General features: G+C 39.5%; 1 protein-coding gene across 2 annotated transcripts in view; it reads right to left on the bottom strand.

Moving 5' to 3' along the window:
- SCFD2 (sec1 family domain containing 2) overlaps window positions 1-23977 on the bottom strand; it is a 392812-nt gene extending 368835 nt beyond the window's left edge. The window contains exons 1-2 of one of the 2 annotated variants that reach the window (XM_001493770.5): window positions 22962-23977; window positions 10147-10315 (exon numbers count right to left, since the gene is read on the bottom strand). In XM_001493770.5, the coding sequence (XP_001493820.1) occupies window positions 10147-10315; window positions 22962-23799 (1007 nt within the window). In that variant the 5' untranslated portion in view covers window positions 23800-23977. The remainder of the gene's footprint in view (window positions 1-10146; window positions 10316-22961) is intronic. The other variant, XM_005608775.4, reaches the window with a different exon arrangement.
- Window positions 23978-27459: the final 3482 nt, after the last annotated feature.

Here is a 27459-nt window from a genome sequence, read left to right as displayed (position 1 = left end):
TCAACATAATGCTGGAAATACTAGTCAGGGCAATAAGACTTAAAAGGAAATAAAAGACACACAGGTCATATAGAAATAACTAAAACTGTCCCTATTTACAGATGACATGATTATCCACACATAAAATTCCAAGGAATCTAACAGAAAAACTCCTAGAACTAATAAGTAAATTAGCAAGGTTGAAGACTACAGATTAATATACAAAAATCAATTGTATTTCCACATACTATCAATAAACATGTGGACACAGATATTAAAGTTACAGTAACATTTATAATTGCTCAAAAAATGAAATACTTAATGTGTAAATCCAACAAAATGCATAGAGGACTTGTATGCTGAAAAGTATAAAACATTGATTAAAAAACCAAAGATAATCTAAATAAATGAAGACATACACGAAGTTTATGGGTGCAAGATTCAACATAGGAAAGAAGTCAATTCTCCCCAAATTGATACATGTTTAATGCAATTTCGATCAAAATCCCAGCAATATTTTTTTGTAGATACAGATAAGGTTATTGTAAATTTTATATAGAAAGGCAAAGGAACTAAAACAGCAAAAACAATTTTGAAAAAGAAGTTAAAATAAGAAGAATCAGTCCACGTGACTTTGAGACATTGTATAGCTATAGTAATCAAGACTGTGTGGTATTGGTAGAAGGACAGACATACATATTGATGGAACAAAATAGAGAACCCAGAAATAGGTCCAAGCAAATATGATCAACTGATTTTTTTCAAAGGTACTAAAGCAATTCAATAAAGGGAAAATAAAAGGTCCTGGAGCAATTGGACATGCATAGGCAAGGGAAAAAAAAGAATTTGGACCTGTCTTACATCTCATAAAAAAATTAACTCAAAATTAATCACAGATTTAAATGCAAAATATAAAACTATAAGACTTTTAGACAAAAATCATAGAAAATCAGAATCTAGGGTTAGGTAGAATTGTTAAATTTGATGCCAAAAGCACAATCCATAAAAGGAAAAAGCAATAATTTCACCAAAATTAAAAACCTTTTGTTTTGTGAAAAGGCCCTGTTAAGAGCATGAAAGACAAATTACAGACTAGGAGAAACATCTGCAAATCACTTATCTGACAAAGGCTTATATAAACCCAACAATAAAAATTCCAATTAGAAAATAGGCAAAAGATGTGAAGAGACATATATCTAAAGGAATACACAGATGGAAAATAAATACAGGAAAAGATGTTCAACATCATTAGCCATTAGGGAAACACAAACTAACACCACAATGAGTTAGTTATCTTTGAACAACTAGTCCTTTCCCTAGGCTGGAATGTTCTAGCCCCAGGTACCCACGAGGCTTGCAATTTGCTTCACTGAAGTCTCTGCTTGAAAGACCATTTCCTCAGAAAGGCCTTTTCTCTCTCCTCTATACTCCTCACCATCCCAAATTCCTAATCACTCTTGATTCCCTTACCCAGCTTTAGTTACTTCAGAGCATCTATCCCCAGCTAACATTGTATATTCACTTGTTTTTCTGTTTGCTGTCTGTCTCTCCCATTAAAATAAGTTCCATGAGGGCAGAGATTTTGTCTTCCACAAGCGCCTGGCACACAGTAGTCAATTAATAAAGATTTTGGATAAATAAATTACAATGCATATGTACATTGTTGGAGGGTTCACTTCTATATTTCCACCCATGTTTTACCCAAATAGACTTTCTGGATTTCAGACCTCACCTGTCTCGAGCCACAAAAAAGCTTTTTTTCACTGTTAAAACCATCTCCTCATTCTGTTTTTAATTTCTTCTCCTTCCAGCTTTGCTAGAAGGACACCTACACCCTGTTGATCCCAGCCACTCCCCCACCAGTCATTATCCCAGGGTGTCATTATTATTAGAAGGCAGAGGTAAAAGAAAAAAAGGCCCTCGGGCAAGAATACCAGCAGACATTAGAGGAGAAAAGCTGAAACCAGAGCTGTGGGACAATCCTGGCATGCTCTTGAATACACTCTGGTCTATACAACATAAGCTTGAGAAGCACCCCAATAAAGGTTGTGGTTGATTAACTCCCCAGGAGTTAGATTTTTGGACTTGTTGACTTTTACTTGGCAGTAAATATCAACATAATTAGGAACTTGTCATTTAAATGTAATGAGTCTTTCCATCCATCCTTTTCCATTTTAGCTAACTTCAGAGTTCCTGGCTTTGTTTAAAGGAGCCATAGTTTGCATTTAAATTATGGATCCCACAGCCACAATGACCCAGAGTTCAGTCTTCTCACAACACAGAGACCACAAAACCATTTTAAATTTTTCAATATGAAAAAGATTTTGGGGATTGCCTGCGCGTTCCTTAACTAATACATACCATGCCAGAGTTGTAATATGTGAGCAATTACAGAACAATTATTTCTACCTTCAAGCCTTCTCTTCCTAATATGCATTTAAAAAAGGAGAATTCTGAAAAATATAACTATTAAACATAATTCTTCATCAAGAAATAGAACTTAAATGTCTCTGGCATACTAAATTATTTAATTTTTAGCGGACACTTTTATCCCTTCACTTTCAGAAAAGGACCCTAATTTATTTCACCCCACTATCCACAAATTCTTAATTATCTTTTCTAAACCCATAACTGAGACCAGATGATCTTTAGAATTCTTTTAGAAAGTTAAATATAGCAAGCTGTATGCTGAGAAGTAAGCCTTTCTTCTCCTCAATTTGCAATGTTTACATGAAAAGTAAAAAAAATGCCATTTTGCAGGGAGGTCCAAGTAGGGAAGAGGAGATGCCCACAGCATGTACCAACAGCAAGGTTGTTCATAACACTGCTACGTGATGACACATCCTCTTGTGTGCTGGCTCTCCACCTTTAAGTCAACACTAAATATATAGTTACTTAATGTTTCCATCCAAGTTTAATAATTCTATCTGTAGGTAAATTTAAAATCAAAGTAGCACCTTTGATTTTGCTCTAAGAAAAATTACCTTTCTTCCCTCTAAAAATGTTATTGTCTCTTTAATAGTGATATTTAATTGGTATTTGGAAACAAAGGAAAGAAGGAACAAATTTATCACTATTTAGCGGAGATTTAACAATTTTTGACTTTGAGGTTCCAGTTAGTGACTTAACATACATCATTACCAGGTTACTTAACAGTGTGAAAGTTAACAAAAAATTGGCTCATTGGTATTTAGGTTGAAACCACTGTTGCATTTGTCTCTTATCTATAAGATCTACTCTATTCCATTGCTCTATAGTTTAGGAAGAAAACATTCCATCTCCAATGTAAAAACTAACAAGAAATCTGGACTTAAAATATTGCTTTTTATAAACCAAAGTACCGTAATTTCTGAATTCCTTGGTTTATTTATACATCCATTCAACTAAGCATGTGTTGAGTTGGTATGGTATAGTAGAAAAGAAATGTGCTTTCAAATTAAAAAATAATTTTTCTTAAACCAAGCTCATAGATACAGAGAATAGATTGGTGGCTGCCAGAGGTGGGGGTGGGCGAAATGTACTAAGGTAGTGAAAAGATACAAATTTCCAGTTATAAAATAAATAAGTCATGGGGATGTAATGTACAGCATGGTGACTGTAGTTAGTAATACTGTATTGCATACTTGAAAACTGCTAAGAGAGCAGATCTTAAAAGTTCTCATTTAAATTTTTTTAACTATGTGTGGTGACAGATGTTAACTAGACTTATTGTGGTGATAATTCACAATGTATACAAATATCAAATCATTATGTTGTACACCCGAAACTACTGTAATGTTATATGTAAATTATACCTCAATAATACAGAAAGAAAGAAAATATATATTTTTAATGACCTGATTCAATCACTTAGGGCAAGTGTGGCTTAGGGCAAGTCACTTAAGTCTCTTTCTCTCAACTTCTATAAAAACAGAAAAAGAACAATAGAGACCTTGTAGAGTTGCTTTTAGAATTAAGTGAAATAAGGCATTTTAAACCATCTAGCCCAGTGCCTGACAAAATTCAGGCACTCAATGCTACCTGCCTTCCTTCTCACTGACCTAGGCAATAAGGTGCATTTGGGGAAAAGTATTTAGAAAATTCCTATTAGTCTGCAGGAACTTAATGGAATAAATTTTATATATATATATAAATATAATAAAACCAATCAACAAGACTAGACAGTGACTTAAGTGCTAAAATGAAGTAGATAAGGCTTTTCATGGATTTATGTCGTCATTTTTATACTTGGTCTCAAATCTAAGATTTATGTCATTTGTTCATTTTACTATTCAACTTACTAGCACTTCCTAAGAGTGCCAAGCATAGTTACTATCTTTAAGGAATTTACAGTCTAGTAGGGATGACAGACATGTAACAAGTAATTACAGGGTAGTTTTTTCACGTTTTGATAGAAGTTTTAGAGTAAAGAATGGTTCACTGGGGAAGGAAGACGATGTGGGGGGAGAAGCTTCGTAGAGGTTCCAAAGTAAGAGACAGCAACTTTCCTTCATAGGAGCACAGAATCCTACCTTAAACTAGCTTAAGGAAGTAGAGTTTTTATTTAAATCTAATTTCTATTTATTTTTAATAGGAAATACATTCACATGATTGAAAATTCCAAACACACAAATTGATATATGTAGTAAGACATCTCCCTCTTTCTTCACCTTCATTCATCTCACCAATGTCTCAGTATATGTCCAGCCACCCAGCACCCCTTTACAGAGGCTGCCAACATCATAAGTTCTGTACACGTTTTTCCAGATATATGTAATGCATGACAAGCAAATGTGAATACATATTTCACAAACACCTTGCTTTTTTCAGTTGAAGTATGTAATTGAGCTCGTTGTCTATCAGTATAAAAACAACTTCTTCATTCTTCATTCTATTTTAATAGCTGAATATTATTCCATTGTATGAGTGTACCACAATTTACTGAACTGATAGACATTGAAGCTATTTCTAGTCCTGTTATTACAAATCCTGTAGTGATTAATGAATGTATATATCATTCTACACGTGTGCAAATTACATCCATGAAATAAAGTCCTAAAAGTAGAATTGCTGGGTCAATTTTGCTAACGCAATGAGAATGTTTCAAATATTCAATAGAGTCTAGACATCCCCAAAATAACCTCTCCTACGCTCTGATTTGGCTTCACCCTCTCTATCTTAGTCCAGCACGCCACTCCACTAATGGATCCTGCCCTGGCAGCATCCATTGCCATGTACTCCCTCAACAAATATCTCTGGAGTGCCAGGCACTGTTCTAGGCACTGGGGACATAGCAGCGAATAAAAGAGACAAATATCCCTCCTCTCCTGGAACTCTTTACTGGGGAGTTTTCTCCACGGCTCTCTGGAAGAGGGAGAGACAAGAATACAACATAAACAATTATATTAGAAAGAGGTAGGTGCTAAGGAGCAAAACAATCAAGTCAGGAAAGGAAATATGAAGTGCTGAGTGGACAGAAAAGGCCTAACTAAGAAGGAAGAAAGACCCAGAGGAAGAAAGGAAATGCAAGGCAAGCGTATATCTACAGGAAGAACAATCTAGGCAGAAGGAACTTCAAGAGCTAAAGCCCTGTGGCAGGAAAATGAGAGCCCTACTGGAGGAACAGAAAAGAGGTTAATGTGGCTGGAAAGGAATGAGTAAGGAGGAAAGAATAAGAGATGAGGTCACAGAGAAACCAGGAAGCCAGCTGGTACATGGTCCCATAGGTTATTGTAAGGCCTTTGGCTTTCACTGTGAGGCATATGGGGAGCAATGAGAGAAGTGGGTCCTGGACCAAGCAGAACCTGCAGCACTATGGGTGCTGGGTTAGATCAGAGCCAGAGGCACCAAGCACAGACGTAGTAAATGCAGGTAGGGGGGCATCAGGTGAAAGGTGCTCAAGGAACTAAAAGAGTAATAGATTAGGGAGAGTGGAACTGAGGCAGAGAATAAAAACCCGCTTCAACAGAAGGAAAACATAAGAACTGAAAAGATTCTGCCTCCTTCCTGTATAAAATATTCCACATAATCCAGGGACCAATGGATAGGCACTAGAAAGTCATGTTATAATGGATTTAAGTTATCGATTTCTTATTTGCATTGGCAGTAACTTCAATTGCCATCATTGCAAACAGCCTTTTAGAAAAATTATAATAGCAATCAATTTTGATTGTCAAGGCTTATTAAAGACTTGCTTTTTTAAAGATTATTCCATTGCATGCACATTATTTATTGCCAAGCAACCATCTGTTTTGCATTTTAGTACTAACTTTTTTATCCTCATATGCATTTCACTGAGAAGTTTCTGGGGAGTGGTTTTGGAGGTAGTAGTGGTTGTTTTTATTTTGATGGAAGGACAGTATATGCTAGGAAAGCTGTAATTTATTTCCACTCCTCTTTTGGAGAGAAATTAATCAGTACAATTCTCTTAGTCTTCCAAGCAATTGTAAAGAAACACCATTTTTCTCTGAATTATTGCTTTTGACCTTTATTTGCTTATAATTTTCTCACCACCTATCTCTTCATCGTCTGCAACCTGACTTCCAGTCTTGCTATTTCACCAAACCTGCTCTCATCAAAGCTTTCTTCTTTATTCAGATCCTTCTAGAACTCATCACTGCCTTTGACATATATGACCACACTCTCATACTCAGATGGCACTCAAAGCTCATATCCCATAACAATACTTGTAGTGAGAGGAAAAGGCACTCACTGAAAACGAAGACCGGGAGGGGGCAATATATATAAATGAACTCAGCCATAAGTGCCCAGAGGCAGAGCTGAGTCACAGCAGGGGCTCAGTTAGGAAGAATTTTTATCTAAACCCAAGAGACTTAGAAGTCATTTAGGCCAATGACCTCATTTTATAGATGAAATAATGAAGTACAGAAAATGTGTCAGTTAGGACGGCTTTGGTTGCAAGTAATAGAAAACAGCAACTCAATTTGGCTTCAACAATAAGGAACTATCCTCGCCTACATCATATAAGGTCCAGACACAGGATCCCATAGCTGCTTTTCCATGGCCCCTTGACCACGTCACCTGCATGTGTTAGCTCCATGTGAGCAAAAATGGCTGCAGTAGTTTTAGTACTTATATCAGAGCCCTGGGAGCTAGGGGAGGAGAGTAGGAGGAAGGGGAAAGTGTGTCTCTTTCTTGACTCTCCTCTCAGAAGCAAAAAGACCTGCTCAAGAAGCCCTAAGAAGACTTTCTCTCCTGCCACCTCCCCATTTCTGAAACAATCACTGGCAAGGGAAATGGGATTCCAAGACTGGTTTGATTCAAGCCTTGGACTAAGCTTGGGGTAGAATAAGTGCTTAAGGAGTCAAGGTTAAATAAATTGGCCATAATCAAAATAGTACTCGTAAATCTAAGAGACATCTTGATTCCTACACTTGTCTGACTACACTTCTCAGAATTCGCTTTTCCTGCTCATTAATGATGAATTCAATTCTTCTCTCTTTTTGCAGACTTCTCTGGGGAGCACACTTGTTCTCTTTGTAATTATCTTAGGCTTCTGTGGAAGCGGCATAGAGTAATGGTAAGCACTGACTTTAAAGCCAGACTCTCTGGGTTCAAATACAGACCCCACCACTTCTAGCTGTGTGTCACCTTAGGTGTGTTATCTAACCTCCTTCCTCATCTATAAAAGCGGATGAGAATAGAACCCACCTCAGAGAGATGTTGTGAGAATTAAATAAGTTACTGTATATAATGTGATCAGAACCATGCCTATTACACAATAAGCCCTCATAAGTGTGTGCTGTTATTATTAAGAGGCATCTACTGTTATTGCCTGTACAGCATCCCTTCCTTCTTCTTTTGATAAATGTTTCAGTTTTCCTTTAAAGAACTACCCCTCCCCAATGCTATATGATCTTGGCACAATTCTTAGTCAGTATGAACTGCCCCCAACCCCCACTGGGCAAAGGGTGGGCATAAGGCCCAAATTAGGCCAATCTTACCTTTTCCCCCGGAATCTGAATCTTAAACTGAATGACTCAGGAAGAAAACAGTTAAAATGCAGTCTCTCGGATGTCAAGGCCTTGAAGAGGCTTTTCCTGAGTTCGTGCCCCCTAGACCCCTGGAACTGGTTGTCCTTTCCAAAATCTGATTAACAGTTCTTCCTTGATCCTGTTAGCTTTCCAATCCCCTTTAACAAATTCCTTTTTCACTGAAATTAACCAAAATTGACTTCTGTTGTTTGTGTAACCACTATGTTAAACAAATAGAACTCCCCAAATTAAACCAAGAAGTAACTTTATTTTTGTCTCTCATTGTCTCCTTAAACCTATTCATGAGCCTAGCTTTTCCCAGGCCCCTGCGTAGATGATATGGAAGTTAAGATAGGAACTCTGAAGTCAAATATTCTGGGCTCAAATTCTAGTTCCACCTCCTGCTAACTACGTTACTTAATGTCTCTTTGCCTCAGTTTCCCTAACTGTAAAATGGGGGAATAACAACGCCTACTTCGTTAGGTTGTTTAAAATTTAAATGACTTCCCAAAGGTAAAATGCCTGGAAATGTGTGGGGCACAGAATAAGTCCTGAAAAATGTTAATAGAGCTGATGGCAGTAGTGGTCCCATGAGGTTGTCTTTCTTCCTCACAACGCATCATATCACGCCCTGACCATTCTTGTTTCCATATCTATGCTCATGCTAGCCCTTTCTCCTTTCCGAAATCCTTCAAGACACAATTAATTCAAGCACCAAGACTTCCATAAGGCCCACATTGATCTACAAAGACCACACTGACCTGATACTTTATTTGTAAAATTCATAATCTGTAGAACACACGAGTCTCGACTTCATGTAATTTCCATTGTTTTTTAATTGTACTTGTGTGTAAATCATGACTACTCTAACAAGAAATTATTCCTTGAAGGCAAGAATGATGTTTTATATTCTTTTATGTCCCTCATATTACTTAGTTCAGAGTAAGAATCACAGTGAATCCTTAATAATAACTTTTTTTTTTTTTCCGAGGAAGACTGGCCCTGAGTTAACATCCGTGCCCATCTTCCTCTAGTTTATACGTGGGACGCCTACCACAGCATGGTTTGCCAAGCAGTACCATGTCCGCACCCGGGATCCGAACTGACGAACCCTGGGCCGCCGAAGCAGAACGTGTGAACTTAACTGCTGTGCCACCAGGCCGGCCCTTTAATAATAACTTTTGAATAGACTTTGAACAGTTAAAAGCATTTCCAATCACAATTACTTCTGAGTTTGTATAGCTGCAAGCCCTCAGGCCTTTTTTTAGTATATATGTTGCCAAAGTGAGCACATGGCCTACATTTTTGTTGCGAGTATGAGCATATAAAAAAGACAGGGTACAGAACTTTCTGTTCCCTTCCCACACTGGCCCATACATAATGGCATTCAATAAATGTTATTAACTATCTATAAAAAAGCTGAAAACTTCAGGAGCTGAAAATTAATTCCAAATATGATAAGAAACTGTTACTGTTTAGATTTGAAACTATAATGCCAAAAGGTCCTGTTTTGTTTAAAAATAGAACACATGCAGATAAGGGAAAGAGATACTCTTAGACACTTTTCCCCTTCTAACACATGATTTTTCTCATAAGAATTGTTGATGAAGTATAAAGCAGAGAAGACAACTCTTGTATCCTTTTATTGTCGTGTCTCTGGAGAAATGTTCTTTTATTTTTGAAATAACATAAAGTACGCCATCTTCTTTCTCTGTTTTCTCCAAGCATGTGAAAACATATACATAGAAATAAGAACTTCTCCCATTGAGGACCAAGAGCATATCATGTACGTAGAAAAAGATGTGCTATTTCATAGCTTCGTGGGCTGTTATTTAACCATGGGAAAAAGTCCACTGGGAAAAAGAAACTGAGTAAGCCTGGACTCAATTCCATGTGAAACAGTCTGTGAAACAGAGATGCATAAATTGAGTCTCTTAACTGATCCAGAGAACAAGCTTAGATTATATCTAAATGACACCTCTATGAAATTTCATACTTTTTGACTTGTTGTTTAATGGATATGGTTATTTCAAAGCTAAGAAAAAAAATGCTTTTTTCTAAATGCTATCCACTGTGAATTTTTTCAACCAGACCAACTCTTTATTGTTTCCTTTCTACAGGAACACTCAATCTAGGAGAGAGAGAAAAGGGAGGAGGGAGAGGAATGAGTGGACAAAAACACTACATATCTTACCTGGATTGCGCGAGACAGCCTGGTGCTACCGCATTCCAATTCTCCTCCTCGGTGTGGAGTGCAGTGAGCTCTACCATGTTAACCATCACATCGTTGGTGTGGCCTGGAAGCTGAGGAAGCACTGAGAGCATCTTCTCTACCAAGTTGTCTCCATGATGTCCAACCGCTCCTGTTTAAGCAGACAAGAAAATATAAACTCACAAAACAGGAGGCAAAAGAAGCTGGACTAATGTTTTATAATGGCCCTTCTATCAAGAATAACATACATTTTTAGTTTCTTTTACACAAATCAATAACAGAAACCTAGTATTTTGCCCTGTGTATCACTAATCAAACTCACCAGTGCCTAGCCAGTGTGTGCCTTGTGTGTTGGACTTAATGCTCCTTGACGGCAGGCACTGTGTCTGCTCTGGTTACTACTAATTCCCAGCACCTGGCACAGTGGCTACATATGGTTGGATCAATAAATATTTAATGAATAAATAAATAAATTATCAGCATATAGTCAGTCATGGAAATAGTGTCATAGGATGATACTATCCTGAAATTTTAGAGCCAAATTTTATTTTACTGATGAAGATATAAGACCCAGAAGGGCTTAGAAACCTGACCAGGAATAGCAGATCTCCCCTCTGTTAGAACCTTATCTTCATAATGGCAACTGCCTATCTAGACCTCCCTTGACCCACCATATCTAGCAGGTCACTTGGCAGGTAGTAAGCTCTCACTAAATATTTGCTAGATGAAGGAAAGAATAAATGAATGAATGGTAACAGTTTGCAGTGATAGAAGCATTTATAGAATGCTTTCTGTGTACCAGGCACTGTTCTAGGCCCTTCACATGTACTAAATCTTTTAATAACAAATGAATTCATGATCTCAAATTGAAATTCAAGACCAACAACACAATTTAACACTTTTTCCATGAAATCAAGTTACCTTTCCAAAAGCCATCATTGCTTGGAAGACCTCATTCCAACAACGAGCGGGGACTTGGCACATCTACTTGTTTTGATCCCACTCATGTCAAATCAATTAACATTTTGCTTCCTAATGTCTCCCTATTTCTACCTCTCGTTGTTTTTTGCCATGTCAAATTAATTGGACAGAAGAACTGGGTAGAAAAGACCAAACCAGGAATCCAAGGAATCATCATCATCACTATCATCACCTTCATCACAATAGCTAATATTTATTGAGAGCTTATGATGTCCCAGGTATTAAGTTCCATACTGCCCATTTATTATCCACTTAATTCTTACAACAGCTCTAATAGGTAGGAATCATTACGGTCACTTATGGAGTAGAAGATTCAGTTAGGTAAGTTGCTCAAGATTACATAACTTATAAATTATAGAGCAAGAATTCAAACTTGGGGAAGACAAGTCCAAAAACCACACTGTTTATTAAAAAAAAATCAGGCCCATAAAAGTGACTTAAGACAGAGCCAGCATGAGTGCTTCTAAGGTGACTTCTGATGTTAAAGAAAAGAATTTTTGTTCTACCAGTAGAATATTCATTTATTAGGCCTAGAGAGAACCACATCTTATTTATGTTGTCTATGGTTTATGATTCTCTTTCCAGCACTCAGATTACGAGCTGCTCCTTCAATACTTGCTGAATGAATGCCTAGTGACTATAAGTGGCCCTCACATCCAGGGGGGGTCACAAGTCTCTAAGTGAATTATACCTTTAAATTAAGCCCCAGGGGCCGGTCTGGTGGTGCAGCGGTTAAGTTCGCACGTTTGGCTTCTCGGTGGCCTGGGGTTTGCCGGTTCGGATCCCGGGTGCGGACATGGCACCGCTTGGCACACCATGCTGTGGTAGGCGTCCCACATATAAAGTAGAGGAAGACGGGCATGATGTTAACTCAGGGCCAGGCTTCCCCAGCAAAAAGAGGAGGACTGGCAGTAGTTAGCTCAGGGCTAATCTTCCTCAAAAAAAGTTTTTAGTAAGTAAGGAGGGAACTAGTGGAGAGAGAGAAATTCATGATGCCATGAGGTAATCCTAGTATCTCCATTTGGGGCTCCCATCACTACAATCTCCACCCATCACTACAATCACTCTTCTTTGAACTTGGTGCCCAAATTCTGAGCCCTGCACCAGGTTATTCTTATTTTCGACTGCCATTCACAGACACGTGGCACAAACCAGAAATGTGGTCCGTGGGTGCTCCCTTCCTTTCCTAACTTCTTTAGCCCCTACAATATGGCTGCTGCTCATTCCTCCCTATGCCACACTCAGGGGTCTTGGGCAAGTCTCAGTTCATTAAACCCTCTGCAAATTGAAACGGTTGGCTAATCCAGTCCTCTTGAAAATCTCTGAATATGAGAAGTCAAGATATAACATACTTATTTTTTCTTAAAGTTTAATAACTAATTAAACTATTTTTACAAAACCAAAGTACCATGTATATGCCTAAAATATTATATACTAACCTCCTAAATGTTCAAAAGGAGAGGAATAGTTTTTTTTTTAATTATGGTAAATTTATTGAAGCAATTTTCAAATTGTGATTTTTGTTTTTTTCTATTTATTTACAGATTCTAAACTTTCTATGGTGAACATATATTCCTGCATAATAAGAATAAAAAATATATTATAAACACACACACACACATACAAATATCCCCAAATTTTTTTTCTTTTTATAAAGATTTTATTTTTTTCCCTTTTCTCCCCAAAGCCCCCCGGTACATAGTTGTATATTCTTAGTTGTGGGTCCTTCTAGTTGTGGCATCGTTGTGGGTCCTTCTAGTTGTGGCATGTGGGACGCTGCCTCAGCGTGGTTTGATGAGCAGTGCCATGTCCACAGCCAGGATTCGAACCAACGAAACACTGGGCTGCCTGCAGCGGAGCTGCGAACTTAACCACTCAGCCACGGGGCCAGCCCCCAAATATCCAGAAATTTTAACAAGGGTTATCTTTGGATGGTAGGCTTTTCGTTGATATAAATTCTACCTAAACTTCATTTTTTCCCAGTGTTTTCTACAGGGAGCACACGGAACTTACCTAATTAGAAAAATAATTTACATCCAATCAGAAAATATTTAAAATATTACATCAGAGAATTAACAAAAGGCCAAATTTACATGACCAGGATTACTCAGCTTCTTAGATTTAGTCAAAAGGATGTGTATGTCTAACATGCTTGATAACGAAGGATAAAGCACGGGCTTTCAACCAATTGTCCTGCTCTTCTGTGAATACAGTTTCTCACATGCCTGGCTTTAGAGGGTTCAATATTCATCTTTAAAATTTAATTAGTGCTATTTACATGACTCAAACACAGACTAAGCATTTGGGGCCTCTCAGTGTCACAATAACGTCAGATTCTTCTTTTATAAAATGAATAAAATACCAAGATTTGTATCACACAAATTTTCAGAGAGCTTAATTTTTCCTTTATTACAGAAATTTAAAAATATTATTTAAGAAGCTCAGGAGTGGAAGTCAACCAGAACCCAGTTACTTCTTCCCTGTCCAACTGTTAATGTGGCCAACAGCAATGTGGTCTAGTCTGGCCAGAGAATGGTTTATTTCCCAGTGCCATCTTTTCCAAGTGGGGTGTCAGAAAAAGAAATTGGAGACGTGGGCTCTAGTGGTCCTAACCTCTGCCAGTTCCTTGTGTAACCTGAGGCAGCTTCCATAAATGTGGTGCTATTTTACTAAGCTAAAAACTTAGAGCTGGTCCAACTGACACCTAAATATCTTTGAACCTCAGGATTTGAGATCTTAAGTTAAGCCACTTGCTTCAAGGGCTAAACTTTTTTAGTTAACAGCACCAGAAAAATACCATTCCTGTATGATCCTGTAGATTAGATGTGATGTACATGCCAGTATCATCATCATAAGGCAAGAAACATCTATACTTGCGTCTACTAAATGAAATAGAGTGAGAAGCAAGAATTGAGGCACCTTCACAAGAGCTCAGTCACACTGGAGTAGGGCTCAAAAGATAAAAATGCAGCAGCAGCCTTCTCTACATTTCACAAACAGGCTATTTTTGGGCCGTGCGTATTGTCCCTTTGTGTTGAGATAGGGCTACCGGACTCAGAATTCACATATGCAAAAACTCACGTCCTTTCTGATTCGCCATCATTCATTCCCAAGAATCTGTGACTGCCTTTCGTTATTTTGAAATGTTCCAGTATTTGATCACATTTCTGTCTTATAAGAACGGAATATTTCTTTATTACTCCTGATGCTTCCTTCCATGTAGAGGGACAACAGTTAGCATAACACTCGTGAACGTGCTTTACCTCCTTCCATCAGTTGCTTTTCCCCGGGCTGTCAGGTTCTACTCTACTCTTCCTAGGATAGGTTCTGCCCTCCAGAAAAGGGAAAAAGACTTGCTCTGGTCCAAGCCTGCTGCTGAGTGGGTAAACTTTTGAACTCTGAGATTTGGTTTAGGAAGCTCACTTGTCCATACATATAAGCCACATTCTTTAATGCTCATAATGTTTATTATTTATCCATAATAAAACTAGTATTTTGGCCTCCGCCTACCAACTCTTTATCTCATATTCAATTGATTCAGATTGTGGATGAGGAAAGGACTGTTAGTTATTAGATCCTCTCTAATACTACCATTTCTAACACTACCTATGGTTGCCTCACATCAGTCAAATCTAGCATAAAGGAGATGTATTACAGTGGATACTGCATACCAGTCAAAAGCCTACTTAAGTTTGCCATATACCAGGTAGGACTTTGGGTTATGGGGATAGGAGAATTACAACACAGCACATACACAAGTTTATTCAATAAGCAAATTTCCCCACACAGTAATTTTAGATAAGAGAATCACGTGATATTCATTATATTGCCCCTAACTTGAATCTTCTCCTACATTCCATATATCAGGGAATGGATTCTGAAATTGCCCAAGCTAGAAAACTTGGCATGTCTTCAAATCTTTCCCGTAATACTCTACCATTCTATCAGTCACCACTCTATTAATTCTCTCAATTAAATATCAACTACTCTTCTCTTCATCCTTCCTATTATTGACTCAATATAAATTCACACAATTTCTCACCTAGATATTATAACAACCCCCTGATCAATCCTCTAGGCTCCAATATGTCTTGCCTTTATCAGGGAGCCCATGGCTCCTAGGCTGGGCTCCTCCATGGATGGATGGGAGGGTTAAATTTGATAAGAAATACTGTAAGCTTATGCTTTTTTCTAGATAATCCATAACTTTTAACAATTGCTCAAAAAAGTTTCTTAATTTCAAAACAGTTAAGAATCACTGCACACCCCACAGTAGGAATTAGAGTTGAGCCAACAGATATCAACGTTATTCCTTTCTACACCCTTTACGGACACAGTCTGACCAGTGCGCAAATTAACAAACTGTGCTACATCTATACACCTGAATATTACTCATAAATAAAAAGGAATGAACAACTGATAGAAGCAACAACATGGATAAACCTCAACTGTATTACACTAAGTGAAAGAGGGCACTCAAAAGGCTATATACACAGATGATTGCATTTATGACATTTTTTTTTTTTTTTGAGGAAGATTAGCCCTGAGCTAACATCTGCCCCCAATCCTCCTCTTTTTGCTGAGGAAGACTGGCCCTGAGCTAACATCCGTGCCCATCTTCCTCTACTTTATATGTGGGACGCCTGCCACAGCATGGCTTGCCTAGTGGTGCCATGTCCACACCGGGGATCTGAACCAGCAAACCCCAGGCCACCGAAGCAGAACATGGGAACTTAACCACTGCATCACCAGGCCAGCCCTATGTTACATTCTTGAAAAGGCAAAACTCGACGGACAGGAAATGGATTTATGATTGCCAGGAACTGAGGGTGAGATTACAAGAGGCACAAAGAAACTTTTTGAAGTGTTGGAACTGTTCCTATATCTTGACTGTGGTGGTGGTTACATGACTATATGTTGCTGGACAAAACTACACACTTTATTATAAAAATGAATATTACTATATGTAAGTTATACTTTAATAAACTTGACTAGAAAAAAAAGCGAGCAAAACAACAACGACAACAACAACAACAAAATCCACCCCATTAGAGCCTGACTCACCCCGTGGTTTCCGCTTCGGAATCAACAGATCCATCTATCACACTGTCCACCAGAGAACTCTCTCAACAGGAAATCTGCACATGCATTTTGTCTGCCTAAAAACTTGCTATGGCTCCTCACTGAGCATGAAATTTAAGGCCTTTTGCCCCAACCACCTTCCTCATCATCTTCATCATCCTTCCTTCCTATCTCTTACCATTCGCTCAGTCCTTCATTCCAACCCCCATGTACCTTAAGTTCTAATAAAAAATTATCTAAAAAGAACTCCCAGAACAACCTATGTTCCTTCTTACATCTTTGCACCCATGGGGAGCTTTTAAAAGAATACTGATTCTAGCCTCTGCCCAGACCCCTTTTTAAAAATCAGAAAAAGGAAAAAAAAAATCTTTAAAAATCAGACTTTCTGGGGGCCAGCCCAGTGGCGCAGCAGTTAAGTTTGCACGTTCTGCTTTGGTGGCCCGGGGATCACCAGCCCGGATCCTGGGTGGGGACCTGGCACTGCTTAGCAAGCCATGCTGTGGTAGGCATCCCACATATAAAGTAGAGGAAGATGGGCACGGATGTTAGCTCAGGGCCAGTCTTCCTCAGCAAAAAGAGGAGGATTGGGGGCAGATGTTAGCTCAGGGCTAATCTTCCTAAAAAAAAAAAGACTTTCTGGGGTGGTTCAAATGTGAAACCAAGTTGAGAACCACTGGCCTAGGAATGGCTACCCCTTAAACGAGTACTTTGTACCCAAACCCTATGAAGGCACGTATCATTCATACTCTAATTAGCTGAGCTTTCTGCTTCTTCATTAGACTGTGAGTTCCTCATAAACCAGAGCTTTGACTGTTTGATCTTTATATCAGCAATTCTCAAACTTTACTGCATATTCAAATCACCTGGGGATCTTGTTAAAACACAGATTCTGATTCACAAATTTGGGGTTAGGCCTGAGATTGTGCGTTTTTAATTCACTTCCAGTTGAGCTCGAGGCTATCAGCCCCCAGGAGTCACTGAGTAGGGAGGCTTTATGTCACTATCACCTAGCACAGAGGCTGCACACAAAAGTTGCTCAAAAAATATTTATGAAATGAATAGAGATCACCCAAACCATTCTTTATACTCTCCTAAGTAACCAAAATTGTAGTGATCTTGCAGGATCATACAGGAGGAATCTTTCACTTCATTTTTTTTTTCTCTAGGTATGACAGAATATAGTTCCTGACAAATAGTTAATTCTAACCAACTCTCACTTCCTTTAATGGTGGGTACGAGGTCAAGTAATAGAATTCTTCTGGGTTATATGCATGGTAAATTATTCTTGCGTTTATGATTTTAGTCTTATACCTAGGGGGAAAAATTACCTTTAAAAGAATAAAACATTAAACCATTTTAAATGCATATCATTAATTAATAAAAAAATAATAAACATTTTTCCAGTGCCGATTATGTAGCAGGCATTGTTCTGGAAACTAGATGTGTTAACTTAATTTACCCTCTCAACCACTCTTTGAGTGGGTACTCTTATTATCCTCATTTTACAGATCAGGAAACTGAGACCCTTGCAGTTAGGCAACTGGCCCAAGGACTCATGACTAGGAAGGGGCAGAGGTAAGACTACTGTAACTAACCACTCATGCCTACTACACAACCTAGATAGTAGCAGCAGCTACCACATATTGAGGCTCTACCTCCATTCCTCACTCCTCACATACACAATTCTGTGTAACATAAATCTGATCGTGTCACATCACAGCTCACAACCCTCCAACTTTCCCATCAGACTTTGGCTTTTACTTGAAGTCCTTACTTTACTCTACAATGCATTTCCTCTGCTTGTCTCTTCAACTTCACCTCCTATCACTGGCCCTCCTTGTTTGGAGGGCAAGCTGAAGGGAGTCACACTGGCCTCCTACTGTTCCTCAAACATGTCAAACATATTCCCACCTAAGATCCTTTGCACTTGTCATTCCCTAGGTCTTATACGTTCCTATTTTTTTTTTTTTTTTTAGGAAGTTAGCCCTGAGCTAACATCTGCTGTTGCTGAGGAAGACTGACCCTGAGCTAACATCCATGCCCATCTTTCTCTACTTTATATGTGGGACGCCTGCCACAGCAAGGCTTGACAAGCAGTGTGTAGGTGCACACCTGGGATCCAAACCTGTGAACCCCAGGCCACCGAAGTGGAACGTGAGAACTTCACCGCTACACCACTGGGCTGGCCCCTAGGTCTTATATGTTCTGCTTCTCTTTCTTTCAGTCTCCGCTCAAATGTCACATCCTCAGAGAGGCCTTCCCTAGCTAGGCTATCTAAAATGGAAATCCTCACTTTTTAATCTCTTACCCACCATATTAGTTATATATTGAACAAATGAATGGATGGATGATTTTATATCTTCCCAACAGCCCTTTAAGGTTGCTATTTTCCCCTGTTTACAAATAAGAAAGCCCTCAAAAGGTTCAATGAGGATCAAACAGCACGTAAGTCACAAAGCTAGGACTTGAAGTTATTATACTGCTCCGGATCTAAGACCAGTAATCTAGTCGGAGCCTTATATGGCTTCTCAATTATGTCTCATACCTATGTTTACTTTAAACAGTATCCTCTGAACTCTAAAATGAAGATATTAGTTGGTACTTTGCTTTTTGTGGAAAATCAGATAGGGGTAGAAAGGATAAATCACTTTTCTGAACACTAAGGCAGCACCAGAGTCCAACAACTATGCTTAGACTCTGAAGCTGCTCGCTTCTGGACACAACATCAGCACTACCTCTACTATCCAGGACAAGGGTTCTCAAACTTTTTTCCATAGCCGCACATATGAGAGAGGTTATGAGCACAGGCTGTGGAGCAAACTGCCAAGGTTCAAACCCTGACTGCGCCACTTACCAGCTGTGTGATCTTGGATGAGTTACTTAACTCTCCAAGCCTCAGTCTCCTCATCTGCAAAATGAGAATAATTATAATACTTACCTCAAAAAAGTACTGTGAAAATTAAAGAAGTTTATATATGTAGAGTGCTGAGAAAAGTAGTGTGCTCTCAAATTTTAGCCATTATTAATAGTTTCACATTTCAATACTTTAACAAATAATGTGGGGGCCAGCCCCGTGGCCAAGTGGGTAAGTTCGTGCACTCTGCTTCAGCGGCCCAGGGTTTCACCGGTTCGGATCCTGGGCACAGAAGTGGCACGGCTCATCAGGCCACGCCGAGCTGGTATCCCACATGCCACAACTAGAAGGACCCACAACTAAAATATACAACTATGTACTGGGGCGATTTGAGGAGAAAAAGCAGAAAAAAAAAAAGATTGGCAACAGTTGTTAGGCAGGTGCCAATCTTTAAAAGAAAAATAATAATAATATGTAACCACATTTTAAAGCAAATATAAATGCAACAGTGTATCATAATCCCAGAATTAAGAACCATCCATTGGATTGGAAGTTAATCTTTAATTGAATGGATTTAATTTAAAAGTTAACATGAAACTAAAATTCAGAAGAATTGAACCAAGAGAGGAAATTTAATTCCCAGAGTTACTGCCATCTCCTATCTTTCAATTTTGAGCTTGAATACCACTAGCAAAGTATACTAGTTGATCTTAAGAGCCAGAAAAGAATGGAAGGGAAACCAGATTCAAACCTTTTAGAGAATCATAAATCATGTCTACCTTTTTTTTTTTAAAGATTGGCACCTGAGCTAACATCTCCTGCCAACCTTTTTTTTTTTTCTCCCCAAAGCCCCCCAGTACACAGTTGCACACCCCAATTGTAGGTCCTTCTGGTTGTGCCATATCTATCTTTTTAAGTGTCCCTCAAAACAAATCAGAAGGCAGAACAATCCATAGAACGTTGTACTTAAATTTCCTATGCAAATGTGCCTGAAGCACTCTGCAGTGGCCCAAGCTTCTGGGCGGTCTAGACATGGTGAAAGTAAGTTGAAATCACAGCACACACATCAGTGGTCATTTGCTTCTCAAACAACTACAACAAACTTCTATATTTTTAAGTCCTGAGGGCTTATCAACTGCTTCAGGAGAGGAAAGAACTTATCTGTCTTGTTCACCACTGTTTCCCTCACTGGGACAATGCTCGGCACACAGTAGGCACTCAATAAATGTTTACCGAAAAAACAAACCAACTGTTAGACAAAGTGATAGTACTTTCAGCAAAGATGATAACAAAAAGATGAGAAAGAAACTTGTCTATATCCTAAGCACAATGTTACTGTCGAATATTTATGAAATATTGGAAGTTATTTTTGGTAGTGCCAATTTTACCTCGAAGAAGAGATGAAGTATATAAATCTTCCAATGGTAAATCACCAAGAATGGTATCCAAAATATTTAACAACATACATTAAGGTATATGTATACAAAGTAAAATCTAAATCAAAAACTAAAAAATGTGTTTCCTTTTGGTCTCTATATTAAAACTGCTGTCAAGTAATTTAAATTGAAATTCAAATCATTCAAGTCATTCCATTCATTTCCAAATCACCTTTGATTTTTAGAAATTATTGGTGTAATCTTTTGTATGCTGCACATATCAACTGGCTCAACAATGCCCCAATCTAAGCCACAATTTGATGTAAGAAACCACACCAAACCCTTGTAACAACTACTCCATTAACTTTATAGTCATGAGCTCCCCAGCTCCTTATGCTTGTTGCATCCAGGACAGATCTGCAAAAAACTTTGAGCATGGTGATCAGGTATGCTCCTAGATGCCAGAGCCTGGACCAAGGACAGAGAGCACTCACGCCAACAATAATGCCACCAACACCACCTACCCTACCACCCCATTCAATTTTGTTTGGGCCACGCTGGAGCAGAAGACAAATGCTGTATCTCCACAACTATCAGTACCGCCATGAACTTCCACCACTGCCTCAGTACGCTCAGCACCTCCAGGCCCTATCACTGACCTCCACTGGGCAACAGCATTAGGCGGCTTGTGGTTTCAATAAGCATAAGATTTCTCTTTACTCACTAGTATAGAAGGATTTTAATGTGTAAAAAACTGGTTTGACAATACAGCTATGTACCAACTGAAAATCAACCCTGAATATCACTAATACGGCATCATAACACTATGTTGAAACACCTTTGACACAAATGAACTATTAAGCTGATCATTCGGAAGATAGTTTGGATGATTATCCAAAAGATAGCCATTAAAAAGACTTAAATTTCTAAGTTATTAGGACCACAGTAACAAACTAGTCCCAGTTAGAATCCATCCTCCAAAATCCACCCTCTATCGGCCAGCAATAATTTTGATCCCTTCTGAAGGAGAATATGTCATAATTTTAAAATGGAAAGTAGGTCATAGACCATTTCTTGGGTACATGATGCCAGAGGTGATTGGTTTCAGAGGGGACCACAAATCAAACTTGGCTCTATGCACCAGCAGATAGGTAAATATGTTGGGTCCCGGAGATACTCCCTTATCCCACCCACTCTGCCTTCTCTTTTTTGTGTGTGTGTGTGTGTTTTTTTTTTTGAGGAAGATTAGCCCTGAGCTAACTACTGCCAACCCTCCTCTTTTTGCTGAAGAAGACTGGCCCTGAGCTAACATCCGCGCCCATCTTCTACAGCATGGCTTACCAAGCAGTGCCATGTCCCCACCTGGTATCCGGGCTGGTGAACCCTGGGCCACCGAAGCGGAACGTGCAAACTTAACTGCTGCACCACCGGGCTGGCACCCATTAGGTACTTTTTAATCCCCTAAGAGTTCTGGGATGTTACAATCATTACTCATATTTAAATCACAGTGACAGACTGGAAACCTGGTTTTTCCAATTACATAATTAAGCTTACATTTCAGCATTACCATTTAGCTTACTTTCTATTTTATGAACTGAAAATTAATCTTATAAGGCCAAAAACACAAATACACTTTATTGTGGTTTTTATAATTTCATTCAGCTTTTTTTCTGACCTAGTAAAAAGAACTCTTACCAATGTCAGTTTCCTGATTATTCTCCCTGAACTTGGGTGTGGCCAGCCTTTACTACTAGCAGCATTATATCTACCTAATTAGAGAACAACAAAGTTGACTTTTGAAAATAAATGCACACATCAAGTACCAGAAAGTGTTTTTCCTTCACTTATTTTAAGAGTTACATTTGTTCCTTATGTGTATAAATAAATATATTACTATAATTTGATATTATCTACCCAGTCTTCAACAGAATGAGAGCTAAGAATCAATCAACAAACATTTGCAATTATTTTCTACAATTCTATTTAATCTCATTTTCTGGTGATGTTTAAGTTCAGCCTCATTTATTAACGCTCATTTAAAGAAATCTAAAACTCAACTAAGTGTTGTACAGTTTCCTTACACTAGGTCATCTGTTAACACCTCTCCAATATATTAGAACCCTCTTACGAAGGGTTGTTGTGAATATTGGCATCTGCACATTTCTAAAAGGTTCCCAGGTGGACAGTTCTCCTGGATGTCAACGTAATTCCATTTTTCCAGTCTCTTGGGCTAGATGCAGTTGTTGTATAAGAAGGCAATGCATGTTGAAGATGTATTTACCCATTACAGCATTTAACAAATTGATCGTAATTGCTAATTTGCTATTGCTAATGACTAATTTCCCTCTAGACTATGAACTCTGTGAAATCAGGGACTGTGTCCATCTAGTGCATCTTTGTGTCCTCAACCTGACATACAGCGAGAGGTCAATAAAATATGCTGAATCAATGAAAGTCCCACCTTGGAGAATGATTATGAAGATCTCCACAGCAATCCCACTTACCGGTGAGATCCAGAGTTCTGTCCACAAAGACCACCGATGCCCTGCCTGCGGCAGTCTTCCTCCTGTTCTTGGCAGGGGCATAATTGGCCAGATCTGCGGCGATGATCCGACTGAGGGAACCTACAGCAAAACACTCTTCCCGTACCCCTAAATGCTCGCACAGAGAACTGAGGCCTGACACCAGGCACCTGATCTGCAGTAGCAGCTCAGGGGGCAGGGCAGTGGCATCCACCTCACCCAGGCTTCCCAGCCTCCTCTTGTCCGGCCGGGCACTGTTAAGGAGATGCACATCCCGGGGTAGCAGTGGAAAAAGGGAAGCAAAGGCTGGAGTCAAGGCAAGGTGGGGAGCAGCAGGGGCGAGCAACAACGGGACGTGCAGCACCTCAGCGGTGTAGTTCATGTTGCCCATCCACTCACACAGCTTCTCCTCCAGTTGCTCGAAGACCGGCTGCTGCCCCTCTAGCTCGGCCGCTGCCGCCGCCGGCACGTGATTAGCCGTGAGGTGGACAGCGTGGTTCACGGCGGTGACCACCACACAATACTGGAAGTGACTGCGGCAGATGATGTCCCGTAGCGTCTCCACGGTACGGCCTTTCAGCAGGCAGCTCAGCACAAACACCGCCTTGGGCTGCTCGGCTCCGCCACCAACTGCGGTGGGCTCGAACTCTCGCAGGTGACACGCAGGACCCCCCACCGCCTCCAAGAGCCGCGTGGATCCGCAGCCCCAGTGCAGGCTCTCGGCGCAGGCAGCGTCCAGGTAGACCAGGGCCCGTTTCACTTTGGCCAGCACCTGCTCCCAGCCTTGGTGGGTAAAGGACAACACACCCGGGTCGCTCATAGTTGGGAATTCGCAAGCGCGGGCACTCAATTGCAGGAACTTCTTTCAGAACTCACAGCTTCCGGGAATTGGGCTCCCTGAGACTTTGACAGTCAACACAGTACACGTGGTGCCGCCTCCGACTCATCTATTGACCGCGCACGGTGATGACGTCAACGAGCGTGATTGGCTAGCGAGAAGACCGGGCTCCTGGAAGGATGCTGAAGACTGGGAAGCAGAAGTGGGCAGGGCTCCCTGGCTCTGGGGTACCTCGAAAGTTTGGGGAGTTGAGAAGGAGCTGCCTAGGAAATAGCCGAACTGCGTTCTTTTCCTCTCCCAGTCTTCTGAGATTACCTTTCCCTGCCCCTGTGAATCCGAAGTTTTATATCTTCCTTGGATATGAACACATCTCTTTAAAAATACAGCCACTTACCCCATCTAAACGTAGAGTAGCCAGAGAAAATAAAACAACCAACTGTAATGTTTTGTAGTTTATAGATTGCCGTCACATACGTTATTGCACACAGGCCTCATAACAAACCTACTGGTTTCATTTTCACTTTCTCCACCTTCCCTCATTTGTCTCATTGTCACCAAATCTTTTTGTTTTTTTTTTTTTTGAGGAAGGTTAGCCCTAAGCTAACTACTGTCAATCCTCCTCTTTTTGCTGAGGAAGACTGGACCTGAGCTAACATCCATGTCCATCTTCCTCAACTTTATATGTGAGACGCCTACCACAGCATGGCTTTTGCCAAGCAGTGTCATGTCTGCACCTGGGATCCGAACAGGCGAACCCAGGGCCACCAAGAAGCCGAACGTGCAAACTTAACTACTGTGCCACCAGGCCGGCCCCCTCATTGTCACCAAATCTTGATCTGCTTCAAAAATCCTGGAATCCAGCCCCATCTCCTCATCCTTGCTGTCACAGCCTTAACCCACCATCATCAATCACCTGGACAATTGCAATGATCTCCCATCATTTCCCAGTTTTCCATCTCTTCCCTCTCCAGTTCAGTTTTCTTCCTAATAAACTAAGCTGGTCCTACTATTTTCCTGATTCAAAGCCTGTCCTGGCCCAATTGACTAGAGGACACAGCCAGATTCCTTCAATTGCCACCAAAATCGTTCATAATTTCTCAATTTTCTCCAGCTACTTCCAGCCTGGAACATTATATACCTACACAATGAAGTCAACAGATTGAGCCCTGAATGTTTCATGGGTTCCATTCATTCAACCATGATTTATTAAGCATTTACTAAGTATACACTGTGCTAGGCTCCAAAGATACAATGATTAATAAAATAAATTTCCTGATCTACAAAGAATTTACAGTGGTAAACTCCTACCAAAAATAATCATTCTAATGATACCTTCCATGTGAGAGTTTTCCTAACTCACTATCACCAGTACCATCACTCTCTCCTCTCCCTCATCCCCTCAACACACAACAGTTGATACCTCCGCTAAGTACTTGCCATATCATGGGGTAAGTCTTAACATACCTGTTTTCCTTAAGATACCTGTTCTGCTAGATTGTGCACTACAGGTCTGGTATCCCCAACACTAGAAAATAATACGTATTTAATAAATGTTCATTGAATAAATGTTCAATTCATATCCATATAATAAATAATATAGTCAACGAACTCTTAATGGAAAGGTACAATATTCAAGACACTGTTGGACATTGAGGAGATAAAGAGAAATAAGCAACAGCCCTGCCTTCAAAAGAATCTGAAATAAAAGTACTGCCACATGTGCAGCAAGCAACTGCAACAAAATGTAGCAAAAGCAGTGACTTTTTTTTAATGTATAAGAATTACAAAGGAAGAAAAATAAATTCTGACTTGGTGAGGGGAAAAGGGAAGTGGTCAAAAGAAGTTTCATATAGGACATGAGTTTTGAGTTGCCTTCAAAGAAAGTCAGGTGTTCACCAGGTGGACAGGATGGGGAGGAGCATTCCTGGCAGTCCTGGCAGAGAGTGCAGCACGAACAAAGCCATAGAGGCATGAAACCGTACAATGTGTTCTCTAGAATTACAGTTTAGTATAGCTGGAGTGCACTGCATGAAGAGAGACCCAAGAAGAAATAGGAGCTAGGAACTAGAAAAGAAGGGAGTAGATCAGGATGAATCTTATTTTCGATTCTAAACAGTAGCAGCCAATGGGGAACTATTAAAGTATTTTGAGGAGTAGAAAAAATTTGTCCACATCTGGAGTTGATAAAAGAAAAGATCCTAGTAAGACATAGGGCAGGGAAAGCAGTTAGGAAACAGTGACAGCAACCACTAGGGCCAGATTAGATAAGGATACCAATAAAGGGGATGGGCAGTGAGGGGTGTCTAAGGAGATGTCATGAAGATAGAGCCAAAAAATCTAATGACTGGATTGACAGAGAGTGAGGCAGAAAGAGTAGTTCAGGTTAATGCCCAGTTTTCTGCCTGAGTGACTGGTAAATGGCAGTCACTGAGATTTGGAAAACCAAAAGAGAAGCGGACTGGGGGGAAAATATACTGAGTTCAGTTGGAACATGTATTTATTTGTTTGTCTGTTTTTCTAATTGTGGCAAAAGACAGATAACATAAAATTTACCATCTTAACCATTTTTACGTGTACATTCAGTAGCATTAAGTATTTTCACAATGTCCTGCAACGGATCTCCAGAACTTTTTCATCTTGCAAAACTGAAACTCTATATCCATTAGACAACAACAATTCCCCTCCCCCTCGCAACCATCATTCTACTTTCTGTTTCCATGAGTTGACTATTCTAGATATCACATATAATTGGACTCATACAATATTTGTCTTTTTGTAACTGGTTTATTTCACTTAGCATAATATTCTCAAGGTTCATCCATGTTATATGTGTCAGAATTTTCTTCCTTCCATTTCTTGCCCTTAGATATTATGGCAGAGTCAAATGAATTCCTGCCAAAATTACATGCTTAAGATCACCAGATTTACCTTATTTAAATGTAATTTTTACTTCTCTGCTCAAAACAGCCAGCGGTTATTTCCCATTCTTCATAAAATCAAGCATATCTCCCTTCGCTTTATTTCAAAGTCCTCCATATGCATGATCAACACTTAACTTAAGGATTTACTAAGCACATTCCGTGTGCTTGACATTGTAAGAGAGGATCTGGTGAATACTGATATAAATAAATTTTGTTCTCACCCTTAAAGAGTGTACGGTCTATGTAACAGTGTAGATGTGAACACGAGATGATGCAATTTTCCAGAAATAACTAGTAATATAAAATTTAGTGTTAAAATATGTCAGAATACAGAGGAAGATGGATAATTGGGGCTTAATTCCTCATGGAAGTCTCTAGAGAGGAAGAAAAGCTACACACACATGCAGTTATTCAGATTGTTCACAGAATGAAAGGTCTAAACCATAACACACCACCCACTTGCCTCTCACTTGTCAAATGATTTGACATTTGAAACCTCATTTTAGCTCTGTTATCCTCCCAAGAAGTGGGTATGAAACGTTATTTTAATATATCAATTTACTGGTGAGGAAACTGAGGAACATTGAGATTTAAGGGACGTGTTTAAAGTTGGCAGCAGATAGCACAGTTGAGCCTAAATGCCCTATCTGTTCAAAACACATTTATGAATACTTGCGACTTCGTATCTACTAGATACTGAGCGAGGCACTCTTATTTGATC

Source organism: Equus caballus, chromosome 3 (assembly GCF_041296265.1).
Source record: "Equus caballus isolate H_3958 breed thoroughbred chromosome 3, TB-T2T, whole genome shotgun sequence".
In the NCBI taxonomy this organism is placed as follows: Eukaryota; Metazoa; Chordata; class Mammalia; order Perissodactyla; family Equidae; genus Equus; species Equus caballus.
The sequence above is the reverse complement of the archived record's forward strand: the minus strand, read 5'-3'. Positions and strand labels throughout refer to the sequence as shown.